This window comes from Podarcis liolepis (assembly GCF_965112155.1).
Source record: "Podarcis liolepis genome assembly, chromosome: 3".
Classification (NCBI taxonomy): domain Eukaryota; kingdom Metazoa; phylum Chordata; class Lepidosauria; order Squamata; family Lacertidae; genus Podarcis; species Podarcis liolepis.
In genome coordinates, this window is record NC_139557.1 from 62,684,361 (window position 1) to 62,704,750 (window position 20,390).

A 20,390-nucleotide genomic window follows, 5' to 3' on the forward strand; every position below is an offset into this window, starting at 1 on the left:
CGCGCTGCCCCGCCGCTCGGCACCACCACCGCGGAGCCGCCCCCGGCTCAACGCGGATCCTCGCCGCCGCCGCCGCCTCTCACCGCCCGACTCGCCCGCCTTCCTCCCACGGCACACCAGCCGGTGTCTCACGGCACACTAGTGTGCCGCGGAACACCGGTTGGGAAACACTGATCTAGTGCCATTTGGGCAGCTCATTATGACAAGGGAATGGTGGATGACAGGGCAATGACCCACCACCAGTAAAGAGTGGGGGAAGCTGGCTGCCAAGTTCTATTGCCACAAATGCAGCTCATTCCTCTGCCTCTTCGAGTATATGCAGCATGAGAAGAGTGGTAGATGCCACCATCAAGAGGCTAGATTTGGCCCAAGGAACTGCGGTAAGCTGACTTGTATTCAGTTGTATAGGTGACCAAGATTAACTTTGCTGAGTATTTATATTCATGCAAGAGAAGCACATGTGTGAAATTACCAGCATGGCAAACAAGGAGTTATTATGTATGCTACTAGACTAATATTATCTAACTAGTAATTAAGTTATGTTAAATTGCACTTACGTATCCAAGTCAGAAAGCGGATATGACTCACCCAAATTAAGATTCTTAACACTCTGCATGAAGGCTGTCCAACTTTGTAACATGAGATTAAACAAACATGATAAACAGGTTTGTTTTCATTTTTCACTGGTAGTGCCTGATAGCTTCAGCTTGTGACTGCAGTGACTTAGTTCTTATTCATTCAGTGTTATAGCCAAAAGGTTCAGGCTATCAAATGTTAGTGATATGCAGAGTACACTCACTGAAATCAATCAACATGGCTAACTTAGGTCCACTAATTTAAACAGGTCTGCACCAAGTAAACTTAGTTGGATACAAACATTAAATTCAGAGAAAAAACCTATTACAGTATTTTACAAAACAGCTTTATTAAAAACGAGTAGCTTCATTATTATTTTTGCATTCTAGTGCTACAGCAAGCCACTATGAACTTTGACAGCTAGTGATGTCATAATGATGTCATGCGCTTGACAGCTGTCAAAGTTCATAGTGGCTTGCTGTAGCTGCCAATTAGCTCTCATTAGAGGTTACAGAGACCTCCTTTGAAAACACTCCTTTGAGTACATAGTTGCAAAAAGCCCATCTGAAGTCTGCAGATTAAAAATGCTCCTTTTGTAGGAAACACTCTTGCCCCAAACTTATATTCATTAAGATGAACGATAAAAACCTCAGCTTTTAGTTCAGCTTTTAGAGACTAATAGGCTGAGTCATTTTTAAATTGCATGGTTGCTGATTATGTTATTTAGGCATTTTATGAGAGTTCTTGTTTACAACATAATTTTATTTTGCCCTATTTTGTTGTACACCACCCTATGACCATGTTTGATGAAGGGTTTTACAGAAACGTTGTAATAAATTTTGTAATAAAAATAGGCTCCAGAGTTACAGCAAAAAGAGGCAATTTGTAAAAATTGCTTCTTTCACCTTCCTTTAAGTGCAGCAATGAAACTTCTATGAGTGGGGCAGGGGGAACAGCCCCTTATATGTAGAGTTTCATGCATATAGCATTGTATCATGTACATTAGAGTCCTGCTGGATCAGACCAAAGGCCTATGCTGGATTAGTCCAGCATTCTGTTCCCACAGTGTGAAGCCAGATGCCCCCAAGCAGTACCTGAGTGTGACAGCACCCTCCCACTTGTGATGCCAAGAAACTAGCATTTCTGAGGCAAGCTTCCTCTGACACTGGAAGCAATGCATAGCCATCATGACTAGAAACATGCATGTCAGGGGCTGTTGCTATTATTATTAATTGCACTTATCAGTTTGATTTCCCCCACTCCACCCCCCAACAAAGTAACTCAAAGAAACCTACAAAATACTACAAAGAATAAAACCAGTATAAAGCTAAAACAGAATAAAAACATAAAAACACAAAGCCTAAAAATACATATAAAAGGCAGGTCTAACACATTCCACCTGTCAAAAGAGGCCACGAGTATATAAAATCCTTCAAATTAAGGGCCAACGGCCTGGGTAAAAAGAAACCTAACAGAGTGAAATTGCATATAATTGAAACCCATTGAAAAAGTCAACAAACACCCCATTCTGCGCTTTTAGTGATATTTCAGTGACCTCTTTATGACGTTTCCATGATACTTCCAGGTTCAACATGATGTGCATATACATGGGCATGCACATATTGAATGATTATCTCTCTCTTTGTACCCTGAAAAAATATGGGCATTAAATTAAATGGCTAGGTTAATATCACATTCAAGTTAATATAGTACAGCCTAGTTCTTTTCTCCCCACAGATTGGGGGAAAGGGAGGACAAGGGTGAGACTTCACCCAAAACTAAGGCCAGATTGTGTGTTCTCCCCAGAATATAATGCATGTACAGGCTTAGTTAAGTACTCTGCATTCTTTTACCAATATGGTCCAGAAAGCTCAAATGTTTTTATTAGTCTCACTTAAGTGCTGCAGCATTCCTTGCAGTCTTTCAGAGTTATGACACAGGCACGCAACAGAAAGAAAAGAAGCAATAAACCTGCACTTGAAACTATGTCATAATTGATACATTTCCTGTTTTCATCCAGGTGTTCTTTTTCAGTTGAGCAGTTGATTGACCAATGCATGAGATCAAATTAACCTTTTAAAACATCATTTATGTCATTCACAATAATCACATTTCCGTTCTACATCATGACTGTACAATTAGCGCTCTACAGTTCTCTCACCGCATTGGAATCCTGCTGTGTAATATCAATATTCACAGGATTCCTGCTGAGTAACATCAATGTGAGGCATATGATGAAGTAAACTGCAGTCCACAGAAGGTCATGCTACATTATGTCACAAGATCAGCCTCATTATTATTAGTACACTTTCCCATTTTGTCAATCGAGCTGCAATGCTGATGCCTTTGGTAATGTTTAGTGTATACTTCCTTTCTGAACACTGGAAAAGATGGAATGTACAAAGCTGAAGACTAGTGCGACTACTAAAATACTAAAGAACTCACATATGGCACTTATTCATTTGTTGTTTTAGTCTTTGGTTACAATGTGTACATAAGAAGCACGATCCATTCAAAGTTAAGCACTGTTAAAATGAATGTGATTTCAAATAAAGACATTTAAACATCTGTGTTACCCTCTGACTGAAATCAGTAGGACTTGTTCACAGCAATCCTCTGATTATCCCACTGAGTTCAATGGGACTTCCTCACAGGTTGGTGAGTACAGAATTACAGCCTGAAAGTGCTTAACCTTGGCTGGATCATGGGTTAGGTGGTGCCCTTTTGATGTTAGTATAGCCTACAGTGGATTATGAATCTGTATGATGATCACAGCTAGAGATTGAAACATGTATTCTAGTACTATTCAATGAAAATATAAAGAACCTCCAGTGTTCCACATCTGCTCTCCGGGTGTCTTGATTCTAACATACCATCAGTGTGCTGAACACATAAAACAAGGTGGAGTGCCATACGGTAGCTAAGTGTAGCTAAATGAGCTGGAGGAACGCAATCTTAAATGTGTGCACAGAACAAATATCTGTGTAGGTGGAAGCAGAACAGCTGAAGCAGACACAGCCCCTAAGTTATACACGCTCATTTCAATTTGTGATGCCATCCTCCATACATACTGTATACACACTGGGGTTGTTTTGAGTAAGGTGAAGAACCTGCTGCCCTCAAGCCACCTCCCTGCCTAGGACGCATTTGTTTTATTTCCATTCGACTTCTGAAAAAGGTCCATAGCCTACCCTTGTACTACAAATGTAGGAATTTTTTTTTTTAAAGAATATCTTTGATCATGGCGGTGGAAAAAAAAGGAGCTATACTATGATATGAAATAAGTGATTATAGAACAACTGTTGGTACTTTCCCACAATATCAGGCCTTGAACACTACCCACCAGGATTTACACTGTGAGAACAAAGAGTCTAAATTGTGATTAGCATGTGCTCAAAACCTTTGATGGGCAGAGCAGTACATTCTCCCTTTGCACCAGGGAGCTGGATTGAGTGGAAGTATCCCTTGGTCTGGCCCTGCTGGCTTCCATCAGCCTTCCCCTGAAATGGGAGGTAGGATTCTGGAGGGAATCCACTGGGCCTGATCTGACTCTGATCACGGTGCCAAATCCACCCTGCCATCCAATGTTCACCCCAGCCACCACGTGGGGCATGACTCCTCAATTCAGCCCCACCAGGCAGACGCCAGTGTTACGACTGCCCCCAAAACTTGAATGTAGCAACTCTGGTGCTACAGAACCAAGCCACAGCCAAGGATAGTGTGCTAGATTACAAATTGAATATTTGCAAGGTTGTGCCATATTGCACGAAGCAACCACGCAGCTCATAGACTGAAAAAAAGTAACCTGCCCCACTGCGATACAGCAAGCCCTTTTCAACTGCTCCTGTTATTGCAAGTAGATAATGGGCTATTATCCTTGCAGCATAAAGAAAGCCAAGTTAAATTTGTACTGTAAAGGGTCCTTCAAATTACAATCAGATTGCAACCAATTTAAACATTCAATAAGCATGCAATAAACTGAGCATGTGTAGAGCAAGTTCCTATGTTACATTATCCACACAAATGCAGCTATCACTTAATAATCTGAATTTGTGAATCTATTATGATTCTATCAGTCATCTCTGCCTCCTACTACATCAGTCCATTTCTCAGCAATATAAGACAAGGGCCAGTTCCAACAACTTTTGTCCTCCCATGAAGAAGTTGTCACACAAGGGGGAAAAGAAAAAAAACCCTAAAATACATATTGCAGGGGAGATTCCAAAATCACAGTAATGCAGTTTTTATCTGAAAGATATCCCTGCCCCCAGTGTCACTTTTTGCTTTCTGAGCCTAAACAAAGACAACAAAAATGTTCTGTATGCTAGTGACTCAATAATCAAAGCTTATTATTACAGTGTAGCTTCACTAGGCACTACTCCAAGCACTAGAAGAAGGTCCTTTTAATCTGTTTAGGAACAAACCCCATCCAAATAGTTATTGGAGGGCGAGGGGGGAGGGAACAAAGAAACATTTGAATAACCCCTAGCTAATCCAACACATGATGCATTGCAGATGTTAGGGGGTGGAGGTGGGGGTGGAGGCAAGCAGGCAGAGACTTCACTTAAGAGAAACAAGTAGAATTAAAAGTGAAATTTCTTAATCACTCATTTTTATTCTATAACTGGTAGTTATTATTATGCTGGAACTGATTTTCAGCCACTACAAACAGCAGATGTTGTGGGAAGCATGTATTTCTGTGCTAAAATGGGGTTTGGAAATCACTCAATCCACTATTAATAGGGGACAAAAGTGTTTTAAGAAGCAACTGAATGTTATAAGAACTCCAAGACAGAGAGAAAGCCTGAACATTACATTTCATCACAAATTCCAGGAAATCCAAAAATAAAATAGGAATAGTTTTGTAACCAACATTCTGGTTCACAGTGTCAAAGGAAAAAGCCTTGGAATGTAGCATCTCCCAAAGGTAAGCAAGACACACTCAGAAAAGAATCACTGGAATTTAGAAAGCGTTGCTCTGCTTCTTGCATTCCCTATGTCCTTGTATGTAAAGCCTTTGAGTCTGCAGCCAAGCAACCATGGTACAGACTCACTTCTGTACATTCTGGACAGCGTCAAAACTTTGTAAAACAGCGAGAGCCAATTTGCATTGTTTTGTCGTGTGCCTTTACTCGCTGACAAATACATATAAAACTGCAGTGCAATTTGTTGCTTGGCTGAAAACTGCCCCCTTTTCCCATACACCCAAGGGGCAAATTACACATGTAAACAAGAAAGTGGGCCAGGCATGCAGATGCCATAGGACCAACCAAGGGAGGTTGGCTGCACGTGCAAGTGCTCCTTATCTCTTCCATTTCCTGAAGAAGCAGAATTGTCCTTTAAGGCTAGGAGGCAAGGGCCATACCTCCAGCAAACTGTGGGACACAAATGTGCTCTGTCTTTAAAGAGCTATTGACCTTTTCAGATTAGAAGAGAGACAGAGCTATGAATACCACAACCATACCGCAACAGGGACTCCAGTGAAGCACTACAACAGCTCACACAAAGCCCTCTGTCCCTTCCACCAGTGGAGAATGATGATAGTCAATTATCCCCTGAATAAGGCAGCTAATAAAAGTAATTGGTGACAACTAATGGCTGGCAGGTAATTTGGAACCAATACGTGAAATATTGTGATGCTGCACACACCACCAGCTCATGGATGTTAGCCTTGCACAAATCCTTGCCCCGCTAACCCCAGCTTTAACACTAAATGCTCAGACACCCACTTCAGCCCCTATACGCTGGGAAAGGATCTCTACCAACCGCCTCTTTATCTCAGATCCCTTTATCTCACATCGGGAACTTCAGACCCAGGAGCTTCTCTCCCTAGGCCACACAGCTCACTGGCCCAGCTTCACACCCCAAATATTTTCGCATGACTGGAATGCATCCTTGAACTCTCATAACGCTTCTTTATTGTCTGGATGGAGAACAGAGACGAGTGGGGGAGGGCATGCAGAAGCCAACCTAATGTACAAAGTGGGTGCTACTCCATCCACTTGTCCCTCTGGCCCCACCCACCACGAGCATGTGGCCTTTGGAAAGTTTACCAGAAGGGAATGTAGTCCTTAGGTGCTCCCCACTCCTTTGTTCCATTGCCTTCACATGGGTCCCCACTTCCTCTCCACTAGCACAGTGTGTAAACCAAAATTACTCTTCCACTCAGATGCCAGTTAATTGCATCATGTCTGAAATTTCTATGACTGCCCAGCACGAGAATACTCGTGAATGATCCATGACATCACAAGAACTCAGTCAGTAGCCAGGAGGGAGACTTGCAGGCAAATGAAATGTTCAACCTCCTTTATGTATGTGAGACAAGTGTTTTCGTTTCTCACTCCAGCTCAGAGGTAAAATAATGTAGCCAACATCTAAATAAAGTCTCCCATTTGGCTTCCATGGTTTTGCTAAGCTTCCACAATACTCCTCCTGTTTCCATTATCACTTCTAAACTGCAGTACTGAGCTACTCCAGCCAAAACCTATGCAAAAGGGAAGATGAATGGCACCAGACCGCATGAACTAGTTTGATTTTTCTAACCTGTTAACTAGCACTTTTATATTCCAATTCTTATTATAAGAGAAGTAGACGTATTTCCCTACAGTCCACCACTTCCTCTGAGAAAGCCAGCTGCTTTAAATTATCCTCATCACATAGTAATTAAAATATTTTGAGAATTGTTATGGTTGAGGAAAAGTAAGACAAGCGCAGTAAATTAATTAATTAAACGAGAGACACAGAAGCATTCTTCTGGCCAAGAGCTGGCAATTCTAACCTGAAGCACAAAGCAGAAAACAAAGTAGCACCTTGGGATGCACTGGCTAGAATAATGTTTTATGTAACAGGAGTTAATCCCTATGAGTCAGAAATTAACAGCTCAAGTCGGGAAAACATGTTTTAGAGATGAACAATAATGATGCTGTAAGGAGACAATGCTATGGTGAGAAAACGCACATCAATAAGACAGTGATTTTGACTAATTAAAGAGTTTTGTATGCACTGACACACTGATTTGAAATTAACCTTTGTAGGTCTTTCGGTGCTGGTGCAAAATTTAGCAAGGTCTAACACAGGGATGGGGAACATCATTCAGCCCAAAGGTCCTATTTGATTTTGGTCAACCTTTCACAGAACCATCGAACTATAGATTTGGAAGGGACCTCGAGGGTCATCTAGTCCAACCTCCTGCAAGGCAGGAATCTCAACTAAAGCATCCATGACAGATCAAAGGTTTAAAAAGTGAGAAGAGCAACAGAGATGGGAATTTTTACCTCCATGCAATATATTCTGCACACACTCATACACCCCTCTATATCCTCCATCCGGGCAAGCGGGAATCATTATTAGAGTTCAAAGACACATTTGAGCCAAGCAAAACCATTCAAGGAAGGTGCAAAGCAGGGCTGACAAGGGATGTGGCCAGGCAAAACGGTGTGCGGCTAGGTGTGGCTAAGACCTGGAGAGAGTCCCAATGTCACATTTGGCCCCCAAGCCTGAGGTTCCATCTCCCGGGTCTAATATATACTGCATCATATACTATTATATAATAGGAAGCTATATAGGACAGCCTTGCAAATAAGTACTAGCCTGCATTTTTCTTTACCAACCTGTTAGATGGATGATGGAATGGGGTGGGAGGTTGGAGAATTCCACCTACAGCAGCGGTGCCTCATGCATTTGCTAGGTGTGAAGTGGGAGGGGGGCAGGGGGTTATACTCTGGCAGAGTGCTTGGTTCCATGCTGGGTGCCATGGAGAGGCAGAACATTCCATTCTCCCCACCACCAGCAACAGCAGCCTGCTCCCTCACCTACATGCAACTCCTTCTCATCAGTGGCTACCTGGCTACACATATGCACACCTATGTTTCTAGATGCTACTGGTAGTCCCCTGGCCCACCAAATCTAAGCTTGACAAGGCAATGGAACACCCACAGAGCCTTATTCAAGTTCCAAGCTGCCATCTCTTTGTCACACTCCAACATGATCAAGAAATGAAACTTATGGCAGAAGAAGAGGCAGGCTCAATCCCCAGTGCATGAATTCAACAGCACAAAATAAACTAGAAAGGAGTCTCCTTTGTCAACCGCTCATTGTCATTTCCCACTCACTCTCTTTCTGTATACCACAGCACTTGCATTCCTCTTTTTCTGCTTTACTACACAACTGTAGTCACATGCCCTCTTCTTTTTCTATCTACCTACCCACAGGAGTTACTACAGGTATATTCCTAAATTATCTCTGTTCCCACCCCTCCTACACAAGGGAGACAGGGAGTACAGAAAAACACACGCAGCAATCTGCACAGCGATCTGGAGCTGACTCATTTCTAGCATGCCTGGAATAAATTGATTGATTAATTGATTGAGTTTATACTACCTTATACCCAGAGGTCTCAAGGTGGTTCACAGAAGAAAATCAAAACCACAAAATACATAATCAAAATACCGTGGTACCTCAGTTCCCGAACACCTCTGTAGTCGTACGTTCCAGTTCTCGAATGCTGAAAACCCAGAAGTAAATGTTTCTGTTTTCAAACATTTTTCAGAACCCAAAGGTGCAACCCGGCTTCTGCCGAGTGCAAGAAGCTCTTGCAACCAATGGGAAGCTGCACCTCAGTTTTTGATCGTTTCGGAAGCCAAACAGGCTTCCAGAATGGATTCCGTTTGAGAACCGAGGTACCACTGTAAAAACAACAACCCAATAGCCGCCACCCCCAGCAAAAAAAACCCACGTTTTGAATTGTCTTTGCACTTTGTACACATTCTAAAGTTGGCAAGAATCAGGATTAAAATGACTTTGTAATTTTTGGAACTGAGTGTGCCCATTGTTGCTGTACTTCGGAATGGACCCATCAGTCTACTTCTGGTCAGCATCAATTTCACATGTGTTCACAGGTAATTCCATTCTGTCTTCATTTCATGTATTAAGTTATCTGTGTGCATGTTCCGAAACATTTTATACACACACACTGGTACCTCGGGTTACATACGCTTTAGGTTACATACGCTTCAGGTTACAGACTCCGCTAACCCAGAAATAGTACCTCAGGTTAAGAACTTTGCTTCAGGATAAGAACAGAAATCGTGCTCCAGCAGCGTGGCGGCAGCAGGAGGCCCCATTAGCTAAAGTGGTGCTTCAGGTTAAGAACAGTTTCAGGTTAAGAACAGACCTCTGGAACGAATTAAGTACTTAACCCGAGGTACCACTGTATACACACACACACACACACACACATATGCGTGCACTTTTTCACCTTACACTTTGGAACTCCCTGCCTATTGAGATCAAGCAGCTACTTTCACTTTACTCTTTTTGGAACCTGCTAAAAACATTCCTGCTTAGACAAGATATCTCAGATGCTTAGAAAGTTAAGGTAATCTTAATCTGTTTTAGTATGTTAACTTTCATATGTTTTAAAGTAGGGTTGTCTGTTTTTTTCTTGATTTTATAGTTTTATCTTCTGCAAACCGCTTTGAGTATTTTTATAAGCATGTGGCACATAAATTTTTATGAAATTAAATAAACAAATCAGGATTTCTGTAAGTCTCACTGAGACCTAGATGAAAAGCAGGGTATGCATTTTCTTAATTAATCAATATATAAACCTTAGAATTCAATAAAGTATGCCTAGCTTTAGCTCACTCCAACCTTACTTGCATATAAGTGTAAGCATGTGGGAGTGTTACTAATAATATTATTATGGTCCTAATCCCGTATTCCATTAGAAATATTTATTCAGTATTTTCTGCTCCAGTATTGCTGAAGTTACAGCTGTTGATACCACCCATTAACACTTTCTTAGTTAACACATCACATTAAGCCAAAGTTGTTGCTATTGCTGTTTTAATGCCTTAATGTGAACATGCAATGCTGGTGAACACATGGCTCAGAAGTTCTTGCTGAGTTCCTCCCTGGCTCCTGCTGCTGCCACACCGACAGGAAACAAGCCAGAGTGTGGCTTGTCATGCCCTCAAACCCGAGTTGTAGTTTCTTTTTCTCGAAACAAACCATGATCCCAGGTTCAGATGTTGTGAGGGGACACTCTCTGGCTTGTTTCCCAGCAACTAGAAGGAAGAACACAGTGAGAACTTTAGAGCAGTGTGTACTAGTGCACTGCATGTTCACATTATGCATAGTTTCTTTAACTATGGTTTAGTGTAACATGTGAAGTGGGCCACCAGGAACATAGGAAGCTGCCTCCTATTGAGCTGGACCATCTAGCTCATTGGCTCTCCAGGGGTTCAGGCAGGGAACCTGCCTAGTCTTACCTGGAGAAGCTGCAGATTAAACTTGAGACTTTCTGCCTGAAAAGCAGATACTCTACCACTGAGCTACAGCCCTTCCCTTATGGTAGAACAACATTTATTGTGTAACCCTGGGACAACATTTCCTCACCAACGGTGCTGGTGGTCATAATAAACATCGTCACCCGAATCCTGTAGTCAGAGCTTGGTAAGGTAAACAGTGAGCTAATGCTAGCGGCACGTCAGCTGTTTTTAAAAACTACAGTGACAAAAATGTTCCTTTATAGAGTTCTGACATCACAGGAGCTAAATATAAAGAAGGGGAAATTCCCATACTCCCACACCTTCTGTTGACCTTTTGGCTGGTAATTGCTTGTTAGCTTATCATTTACAGCTGAATAATTAGTATTTATTTCTTAGGTAATTCTGTTGCGGGGGGGGGGGAGAAATAGGTGTGTATATTCTTATTTGCGGGGATGTTGGCATTTTTAACAGAGAACAGTTAATCAACTCTCTTTAATCATGCACACAACTAGGACTGTCAAAGAGTGTAAAGGGGTAGTTGTCACCAACATGTGGATGGCAGCTGGAGGAGGAGAAGACAGAGGGTGAAGAAAGAGCTGTGAGCGTAGCAGCCTTTCCCCCATCCTTTGTACCCTCTGGAAAACTCAACAAACCTTCTGCACCTGGAAATGGGTGTTGGAAACAGCTGTGGGCAAGTGCCTGAGGAAGTACCGTCCACTTTGGGCCTGCTCATAAAAAGCAATCCTAGAGTGAGAGACTAGAGTGATGTCTGCTGTTTCCAGGAACTCTTATTGCTGTGAAACTTCTGTGGTTGAGTTTGCTTGGACCCTGGGTAAGAACCCAGAGACTGAGATGGAGGTTGTGTCAGAAGGAAAATGGACTGAAAATGATTTTTATATATTAGTAACTTTGCATTGTTATATGTAACTGTGTATTTTTGTTATATTTTTGTTTGAGCTGTCTGTTGTTGCTTCAGGTTTCTGTACACTCCTTAGGGATATTTTAAATATATTAAGTCGTATGGCAAATAAAGTCATATGGCAATCAACTCTGTCTCCGTTCATCTGACTTGGAAGAGGCAGCTGAGGTACTGGACAGGTGCTTGGAGGCACATAAAGACCTGATGTGGACAGATGAATGGAAGCTGAGCCCTGAAAAGGCAAACATGTTATGTGTTCCAAGTTCTTGTGCCCGGGAAGAGGGGAGACAGTGTGCTATGCATGGGGTTTCACACACCCCTGCCCAGGAGGAGCAGGTCTGAAGCTTGGGGTCACTGGAGACTCAGGTGGCCTTGATGACTATGAGTGCCTATTCTAAGTGAAGGATGGTTTGTCAACAACTTTAGTAACTCCTAGACTGGATTATTGCAGTGCCGTCTATGTGGTGCTACACTTGAAGAGGCCTCTTAAACTTCCAGAGGTCCAAAAAGCAGCAACCAGACGACTAGCTGCGGTACAATTTGGAACTTACCAAACCTCTTTTTTTTAAATGGCAGCATTGGTTGCCAGTTCATTTGAGTCCAAATCAGGGCGCTCCTTCCCCACAGACTCTATTGGACACAAAAATTGTCAGAGGGTATCCTCCTGCCTACCTAGTAGTTCGAAAGCACCCCTATGTGCAAGTAGATAAATAGGGACCGCTTTCTAGCAGGAAGGTTAACTGTGTTTCCGTATGCGGCACTGGTGCTGGCTCGCCAGATGCAGCTTCGTCACGCTGGCCACGTGACCTGGAAGTGTCTTCGGACAGCGCTGGCTCCCGGCCTCTTGAGCGAGATGAGCGCGCAACCCTAGAGTCGGTCACGACTGGCCCTTATGGGCAGGGGTACCTTTTATCCTCCTGGTAGTTCCACCACCCTTAGAACTTTGGGTATCAGTGGTCCAGGAGAGGGCATTTTTGTGTAATGCCCTCCTCAGAGAGGTGTGTCTGGCATCATCATCATCATCATGTAGTTTTTCTCTGTACACTAAGGAGGCACCTCTTTAACCTGGCTTTTGATATATTATTAAAGGGTCTAACCTATTCCCTGATCTTAAGCTGCTTAAGCTGTTTTTAAATTGTGGTAACCTGCCCTGAGGCCTCATAATGATTGATTAGATTCTTACCTGCCCTTCACAATCTCTTTCCTATACACTGTGGGAGAGGAGTCATGTCCTAAAACAGGGACGAGGAATCTGGTTTTCCAAATGTTATTAACCTACAAGTCCCATTGGCCCTATCAACATGGTAAATGGAATGAGGGGATCTGTGCTCCAACATCTGGAGGGCCATAGTTTCCTCACCTTATAAGATATTTATAGGCCAAGTAGATTGATATATTAAGCACTACCTCTAAGGACCCATTCATATGATTAATCTGGCATAGTATGCCTGTGGGTTTAAGACGTTTCTGGGATATACTGAAAAAGTTGTGTGTGCCAGTTCAGGACCCAACCTATATTTACCATACTAGTGGTCAATACACTTTCAGCAGCTGGTCAGTAAACACAGGCTAGGGGATGAACTGAGTGTGGTGAAAGAGTTGCACAAATGGTCCCGCCACACAGAAACTAAGCCTGGTTTTGCTCAGCCCATGTTCAAACCACACCAATTAGACAGTGTCACATGAACAAGTCCAAAGCCACATCAGTGGCTCTGAAAACAGAAATAGAAAGGTGAATTAATTCTGAATAAATCTTTATGTTCCCAGGGAATCCCTGGGTGTGAACAGACAAGAGTGGAATACTTATTTCCAAAGACTTCCTGCCAAAAGACTTAGCACTGAAACACCTATTCACCTTTAATAATAATAATAATAATAAATTTTATTTATATCCCGCCCTCCCCAGCCGAAGCCGGGCTCAGGGCGGCTAACAACACTAAAATAGTGCCACATTATAAAACATCATAAGAATTGATTAAAATCAAAATTGATGGCAACCATAAACTAAAGCATTGTAAAGATTGCCAAAAGGAGGGGGTCAGGCTGTGCCCTAACCAAAGGCCTGGTGGAACAGCTCTGTCTTGCAGGCCCTGCGGAAAGATGTCAAGTCCTGCAGGGCCCTTGTCTCTTGTGACAGAGCGTTCCACCAGGTTGGAGCCGCAGCCGAAAAAGCCCTGGCTCTAGTTGAGGCCAGCCTAACCTCTCTGTGGCCTGGGACCTTCAAGATGTTTTTATTTGAGGACCGTAAGTTCCTCTGTGGGGCATACCAGGAGAGGCGGTCCCGTAGATACGAGGGTCCTAGGCCGTGTAGGGCTTTGAAGGTTAAAACCAGCACCTTAAACCTGATCCTGTACTCCACCGGGAGCCAGTGCAGCTGGTATAGCACCGGATGAATGTGATCCCGCAGCGAAGACCCCGTAAGGAGTCTCGCTGCGGCATTCTGCACCCGCTGGAGTTTCTGGGTCAGTCTCAAGGGCAGCCCCACGTAGAGCGAGTTACAATAATCCAGTCTGGAGGTGACCGTCGCGTGGATCACAGTGGCTAGGTCAGGGCGAGAGAGGTAAGGAGCCAACTGCTTAGCTTGGCGGAGATGAAAAAATGCCGCCTTTGTTATAGCTGCAATCTGCGCCTCCATGGAAAGGGAGGTATCGAAGATTACACCCAAACTCTTAACGGACGGTGCTGGCACTAATTGCACCCCCGCAAGAGATGGGAGTTGCCCCCTCAATCCCATATCGTCCCGTCCCAGCCAGAGGACCTCTGTCTTCGAAGGATTTAACTTCAACCGGCTCCCACGTAACCATCCAGCCACAGCTTCCAAGCATCTGATCAGTGTGTCTGGGGCCGAGTCAGGATGGCCATCCATCAACAGATAGAGTTGGGTGTCATCAGCATACTGATGGCAGCCCAGCCCAAAACTCCGGACAAGCTGGGCGAGGGGGCGCATAAAGATGTTAAAAAGCATCGGGGAGAGAATCGCACCCTGAGGCACTCCACACACCAAGGAGTGGCGGGATGACAGTTCCCCCCCAAGTGCCACCCTCTGTCCCCGACCAGAGAGAAACGAGCGCAGCCATTGAAGGACTGTGCCCTGGATCCCCACGTCGGCGAGGCGGTGGTCCAGAAGTTCGTGATCAACCATGTCGAAAGCTGCTGACAGATCTAGAAGAATCAGCAGCCCCGACCCGCCTCGATCCAGCTGTCTACGAAGATCATCTGTTAGGGCGACCAGAGCCGTCTCGGTCCCATGACCAGCGCGGAAGCCGGACTGGAATGGATCCAGAGCCGATGTTTCATCCAGAAACCTACCAAGCTGTTCAGCAACCGCTCTCTCAATCACCTTACCCAGGAATGGAAGATTCGAAACTGGGCGGTAATTGGATAGATCTAAGGGATCTAATGATGTTTTCTTTAAGAGCGGACGCACCACTGCCTCCTTCAGTTCCCCTGGGAATGTCCCGGTGCCAAGGGACAAATTGATGATATCCCCCAGGGGGGCCCGCACCTCGTCTGGACACGCTCTAATCAGCCAAGACGGGCACGGGTCGAGAGGACAAGTGGTGGGCTTTCCAGCTCGGAGGAGTCTGTCCACATCGGCTGGGGATATCCGGTCAAAGTGGTCCAATACTGGACCCGAGGACAGTCGAGGGGCCTCCAGTTCCTTTATTGTATCCAAATTGGCAGGGAGGTCATGGCGGAGCGACAGGACCTTCTCCGCAAAAGAGCTCGCTTGTTTACAATCCTCAGGTACTACTGGCTAACAGCAGATGCAGCATATGGACTGATTACTATCTTCGGAGCCAAGGAAACTATGAACAGCACAAGATGTGACAAAACACTCTAATTATTCTGTCTTCCATACAAAAGCCTAATAACAAATACACACGATCAGCTTTTCCAAAGACTAGCCCAGGTTTACTTCATAGACTAGGAAACAGCAGAAAGCATGTCACATGCTACCAACCTTCCCCAAGGGCCAGATCTATGCTAATACTTATCTAGGTATTTAAAATATTTCTAATCTACTGTTCAGGTCACATTGTCCTTGCAAGGCAGTTCACAAAAGTTTTAAAAACAAGTAACATAATAAAAACAGGACTCTGTCTAAACAGGTGATAAAGATGACAACATGCATGATTGGTTTGAAGGGCTGACTCCCAAATAAGGCCCTCAATTGAAAGAAAAGTTGAGTATGATAGTGTAAACTGGTTCCAACTACACCAAGTTATTTTGTTGTTGTTGTTGTTTAGTCGTGTCCGACTCTTCGTGACCCACCAAGTTATTTACTTTAGCTTAAACCCAGATCTCAGCGGCTATCACAGGAATCGGGCTATTAGATCTTTATCAAGGTTTGAGCAGCTGATGATTGTGACTCCCTAATATTTATAAAATCTTGATAGTGAAGGCAATGGGATCAACCCAAAGCTTTAAAGACTCATGGGAACAGTGTTTCATGAAATAAGAGAAGAAAGGAAGTGGAAAGTACTGGGTATGAAAAACGATTATATTCAGTCTCAGCGAAAATATGGGGAAATTCCCTGAAAGCTACTCTCTGCTGGTATCAACTACCCTTAGTCACATTTTTATGGTGCTTAACATCACCTAAGTGTTGGAGGGAATGTGAGGCATGGGGACATATTTCATTATGTGGTGGGAATGCACTCTTCAAGGAGCTGGGATTGGCTGCAGCTCTTTACCAAGCATGAACACGCGTTGGCAAACCTGGATTTGCTATTTTATAACATGTGTGAAATCTCCCCTCATTTTATCTTTAGGAAGCTGCCTTATACCAAGTCACACTATTGGTCCATCTAGCTCCGAACTGTCCACACTGACCACCAGAAGCTTTTCAGGCAAGGGTCTCACGCAACTTTACTTGGCGCTTTCATGGACTGAACCTGGGACCTTCCGCTTGCAAGCAAACCCAGGAAAAACAAAAATGTGATGGGTTACGTTTGAATTTCAGACAAAATAATTGCCAAACAGCATTTAAGGGCCACTTATGTAGATGACCTCTAGACCTTACTCCATGTGCCATGTGAATGATCCGGAATAAATAACTGCCAACCACAAGGCCACCACCTGGATGAGGCTCAGCAGGTCTGGCAAGTGCCTCGATGGGGGAACACCTGGGAACTGCACTTATGCCGCCTCCGTTTACATAACAGAAGAAAGTCGGCATAGAAATGTAAGAAAACACAGACATAATGCGTATTCCTCTCTTGACCCTACGTAGGTATTGAGAAGAGGTCAACGAAGCCTGAGGCCCCTCGCTTGCCCCACCACCTGCATGCGCTCACGCATGGACTCTCCTCAGGTAAGCGCGCTTTCGGCTGCAGGCGCGGCGGCTTTTGCCTTCCGCTCGCCGGAAGGAAGCTCGCCTGCCGACTCACCCGCGTTGTAGAAGCGGTCGAGCACCGCCGTCTCGCCGAAGTCCAGCTTGCCGAAGTGCAGCGTCTGCAGGTCGGCGCCCACCGCCTCGCACGCTTCCCTCAGGCTCTGCAGGGCCCCGCTCTCCGCCGCCTGCAGCAGCCCCGGACTCGCCTCGTTGATCACGTAAGACACCGTGGTGCTCCTATTGCTGTGGCCGCCGCCGCCGCTGTTGTTTTTGGCCCGGGCCGCCGTGTCGCTGGCGGGGCAGACGGAGCTGCTGTCCTCATTCCAAAAGGTGCCGGGCGGCGGCGCGCCTGGGCCGCCCAGGAAACCCCGGCCCGCCGGCCCCTCGCCTGCCGCCGGCGCTCTCCTGGCGAGCCCATCCTCGTAGAGCAGCGGGCAGCCGCCGCCAAGAATGCCCGGCAGGCTGGGCACCGAGAAGCTGATGATCCCCGCCTCGCTGGGATCGCTCATGCCGGCTGCTCCTGTCCCAGCCGCCTCCTTGCCCCGGGACGAGACTTTATGCAGATGCCATGCCGCCGCCGCCGCCTTTCCCCCTCGACCTGCTTTCTGCAGTTGGCTTGTGCGAGCTGTTGCCGAGCTGGAAACCGGAGCGGGAGGGGAGGAGGGAGAAAAGGAGCCCTTCTTTGATTTCAAGCTGCAGCGGCGAGGGAAACGCGGATTCCTCCGTTGCCCGCCAAAGCCACCATTGCGCACTCCTTTCCTGAGCCCCGCCGGCTCCTCAGGTTGGCGATCGGCTCATCCGGCAGCCCCAGGCGCCTTTGCAAGGGTATTATTGCACGCCAGCCGCCCTCGCTCTCGCAGGTCTTCAGCAAACCCGCCGCCGTTTGCGGGAGCGCGCCTCTCGCCGGTACGCAGCGTCTACCTCGCCCGAGGGGCTTTGCCAAAGTGAAAGACCGGGGAAAAGCGAGCGAGCGAGTGCCCAGCCACTTGTTGCATTGCTACTGTGCAAAAGCAGCACCCTGCCCAGGAAAGGCTCCGCCCTCCTACCTTAGCCACGCCCCCTGCCCTGTAGTAGAGAGAGAACTGCGCATTCCTGCGCTTGTAAACATAAGACGAGCGCCAAAGTTTGGTCGAGAGGAATCGTGCAGCGCCTGAACCGAGAAGTGGCTCCTGTATGATAAAGCGCCCTCTGCTGTGCTTCTCCTCTCGTCGACTTTGCCCAAGGTTGCTTTTACGCAAACGGTAGTCCGTTAAGTAAAGAGGCTTCGCTTTACAGTCCCCACTTTCATTTCCTTTTTAAATGCAGAGGCAACTAGTGATGCAAGATCGTCACCGAGTATAATTTATAAATTTCAGTCCATTTTGGGTTTTTTTGCTGGCATATTCTTCTTCCCTGCCCTTCTCCCCAAAGTCCCAGGGTGGGTTACAGCATTAAAGCACGTGGCATGAACCTTATTCTTGAAATACTAGGTGGGAAATCGGATGAATTTCGCACATATACGAATTTTTATTCTGTTCTTCATCTGTTCAAATATCTTGGGGGGAGGGGGTTCTCCTTAGAGCTGGAAGGTAACAATGAACTGTTCTCAGGGGTGCCGACTTATAAAAAATATTGGGGGGCCCATACCGGGGTCCATACTGGCGGCAGGATGGCAGTGGTGCTTTTGCATGCAAGAACCGGCCTGCCCTCCCCAGGCTTCGCGCCGGGAGGCAGCCACCCCCTCCTACCAACGTCACCTTAGCCGAAACCAGAAAAAAAGCCCCGCTCCCGTCCCCTCCATTCTCCCCTCACCCCGGTCCCTCGTCGGCGACAAATACGCCGTTCCTCGGCCCCGCGGCTCCATTCCTTTCTAAAGTCCCGCCACTGGGGGTCTTCCTCTGACTGACCGACCTGCCCGCCCCTTCTCAGGAGCTCCCGGTCACTTTGGGAGGCGCGCGCCGGAGTCCCCTGCGCGGTTTTTGGCAAGGTGCCTAATAATTTTCTTAAATTATTGGGGGGGCAGAGCCCCCCCAAACGAATTTTTGAGGGGGCTCGGGCCCCCTCAGGCCCCATGGAGTCGGCGCCTATGATGTTCTCTTTGGCAAAGAGTTGTAGTCAAGTGATCGAGCACATGCTTTTCATGCAGAAGATATTCCTTGTCCCAAGCATCTCCACGTAGGGTTCAGGAAGGACATTGTCTGAAACCCTGGAGAATTACGGTACTCTCTGTCTTTGGACTATAATGAGCTAGATAAGCTAATGGTCTGATTGGATAAGGGAACTAAGTTTTCTATTCTTATTTATTTAGTTATAAATCTTTTATAAACATCAAAGCAATCCTGGGGTTGTTTCCACCAAGATGTTTCAGCAAATATGTTCCAGGTTTTACTTCCAAGTGTACAGGACTAGGGTGGCTTCTATAGGGCTATAAGCATTAAAGGGCAGAGTGATTATTGATTGATTGATTGATTGATTGATTGGTTGGTTGGTTGATTGGTTGCATTTATATCTCACCTTGTTTTTCCAAGAGATCTGGGTAGCATACATGGTTCTCTCCCCTGCTCCTTTAATTCCCACAACTACTGTGTGTGGTAGGTTAGGCTGAGGTAGGTCATGGCCGAGTGGGGATTTGAACCCTCTCCCAGTTCCGACTCCAACACTCTAGCAGCTATAGCACACAGCCTCTACCCATTGACACACACCCAGCATGTGCAACACAGTGTCCTTCTGCCTAAAGAATGCATCTATCATCATCATCTGTGGGAGTTGGAACTTAACTGGTTAAGTTGTTCCCATGATGCCTCAGCATTCTGACGTCAGCTTTCGAAGCTGGGAGGAGTTTGGGCAAAAGATTGCCAGTCCCACTCTGTGTTCCGTGGGGAAAAGACGTAGCCTGTAATGGCGGAGAGGAGCCCAGGAAATCCCTGGGGGAAATGTTGGAATAAATGCTGTAAATAGACAAGCTGGACACACAAGCTGGACTCTGTGTGTTTGTCTGGAAGCTGAATCAAGCTGGTGACAGTTCTACACCGCTGTGTGAAACTCTGCTGAGCCGTGACTGAGTGGCGCAGCTGAGGGAAGCGCGCCGGACCGGGCAGCCATAAATCGCTAATCGAGGTTCGTAAATCAATTAGCGGGGGTCACGGCTAATAACCAAAAGTCACAGGTTATGGATCATCATCGCTTGTAAAACTGTCACAAGAGGCTGCCGGAATGCGTTTGAAGTTCGGCAGGAGATGGTGGTTGGTTTTTGCCTGGTGTTAAGAGGCAAGGAGAGCTGCGGAGCTAAAGAAAGCAGCTAGCTGAA

The 20,390-nt window shown here is 45.7% G+C and overlaps 1 protein-coding gene across 6 annotated transcripts in view; it reads right to left on the minus strand.

The window, feature by feature from the left end:
• MAP3K5 (mitogen-activated protein kinase kinase kinase 5) overlaps positions 1-18,678 on the minus strand; it is a 97,648-nt gene extending 78,970 nt beyond the window's left edge. For 4 of the 6 annotated variants that reach the window (XR_014524828.1, XR_014524829.1, XR_014524830.1 and 1 more), the window contains exon 1: positions 17,160-18,678. Coding sequence is in view for 2 of the 6 variants with exons in the window: in XM_083498045.1 (XP_083354171.1) it covers positions 17,160-17,613 (454 nt within the window). In the remaining 4 variants the exon portion in view is untranslated. The remainder of the gene's footprint in view (positions 1-17,159) is intronic. The other 2 variants (XM_083498045.1, XM_083498046.1) reach the window with 2 other exon arrangements.
• Positions 18,679-20,390: the final 1,712 nt, after the last annotated feature.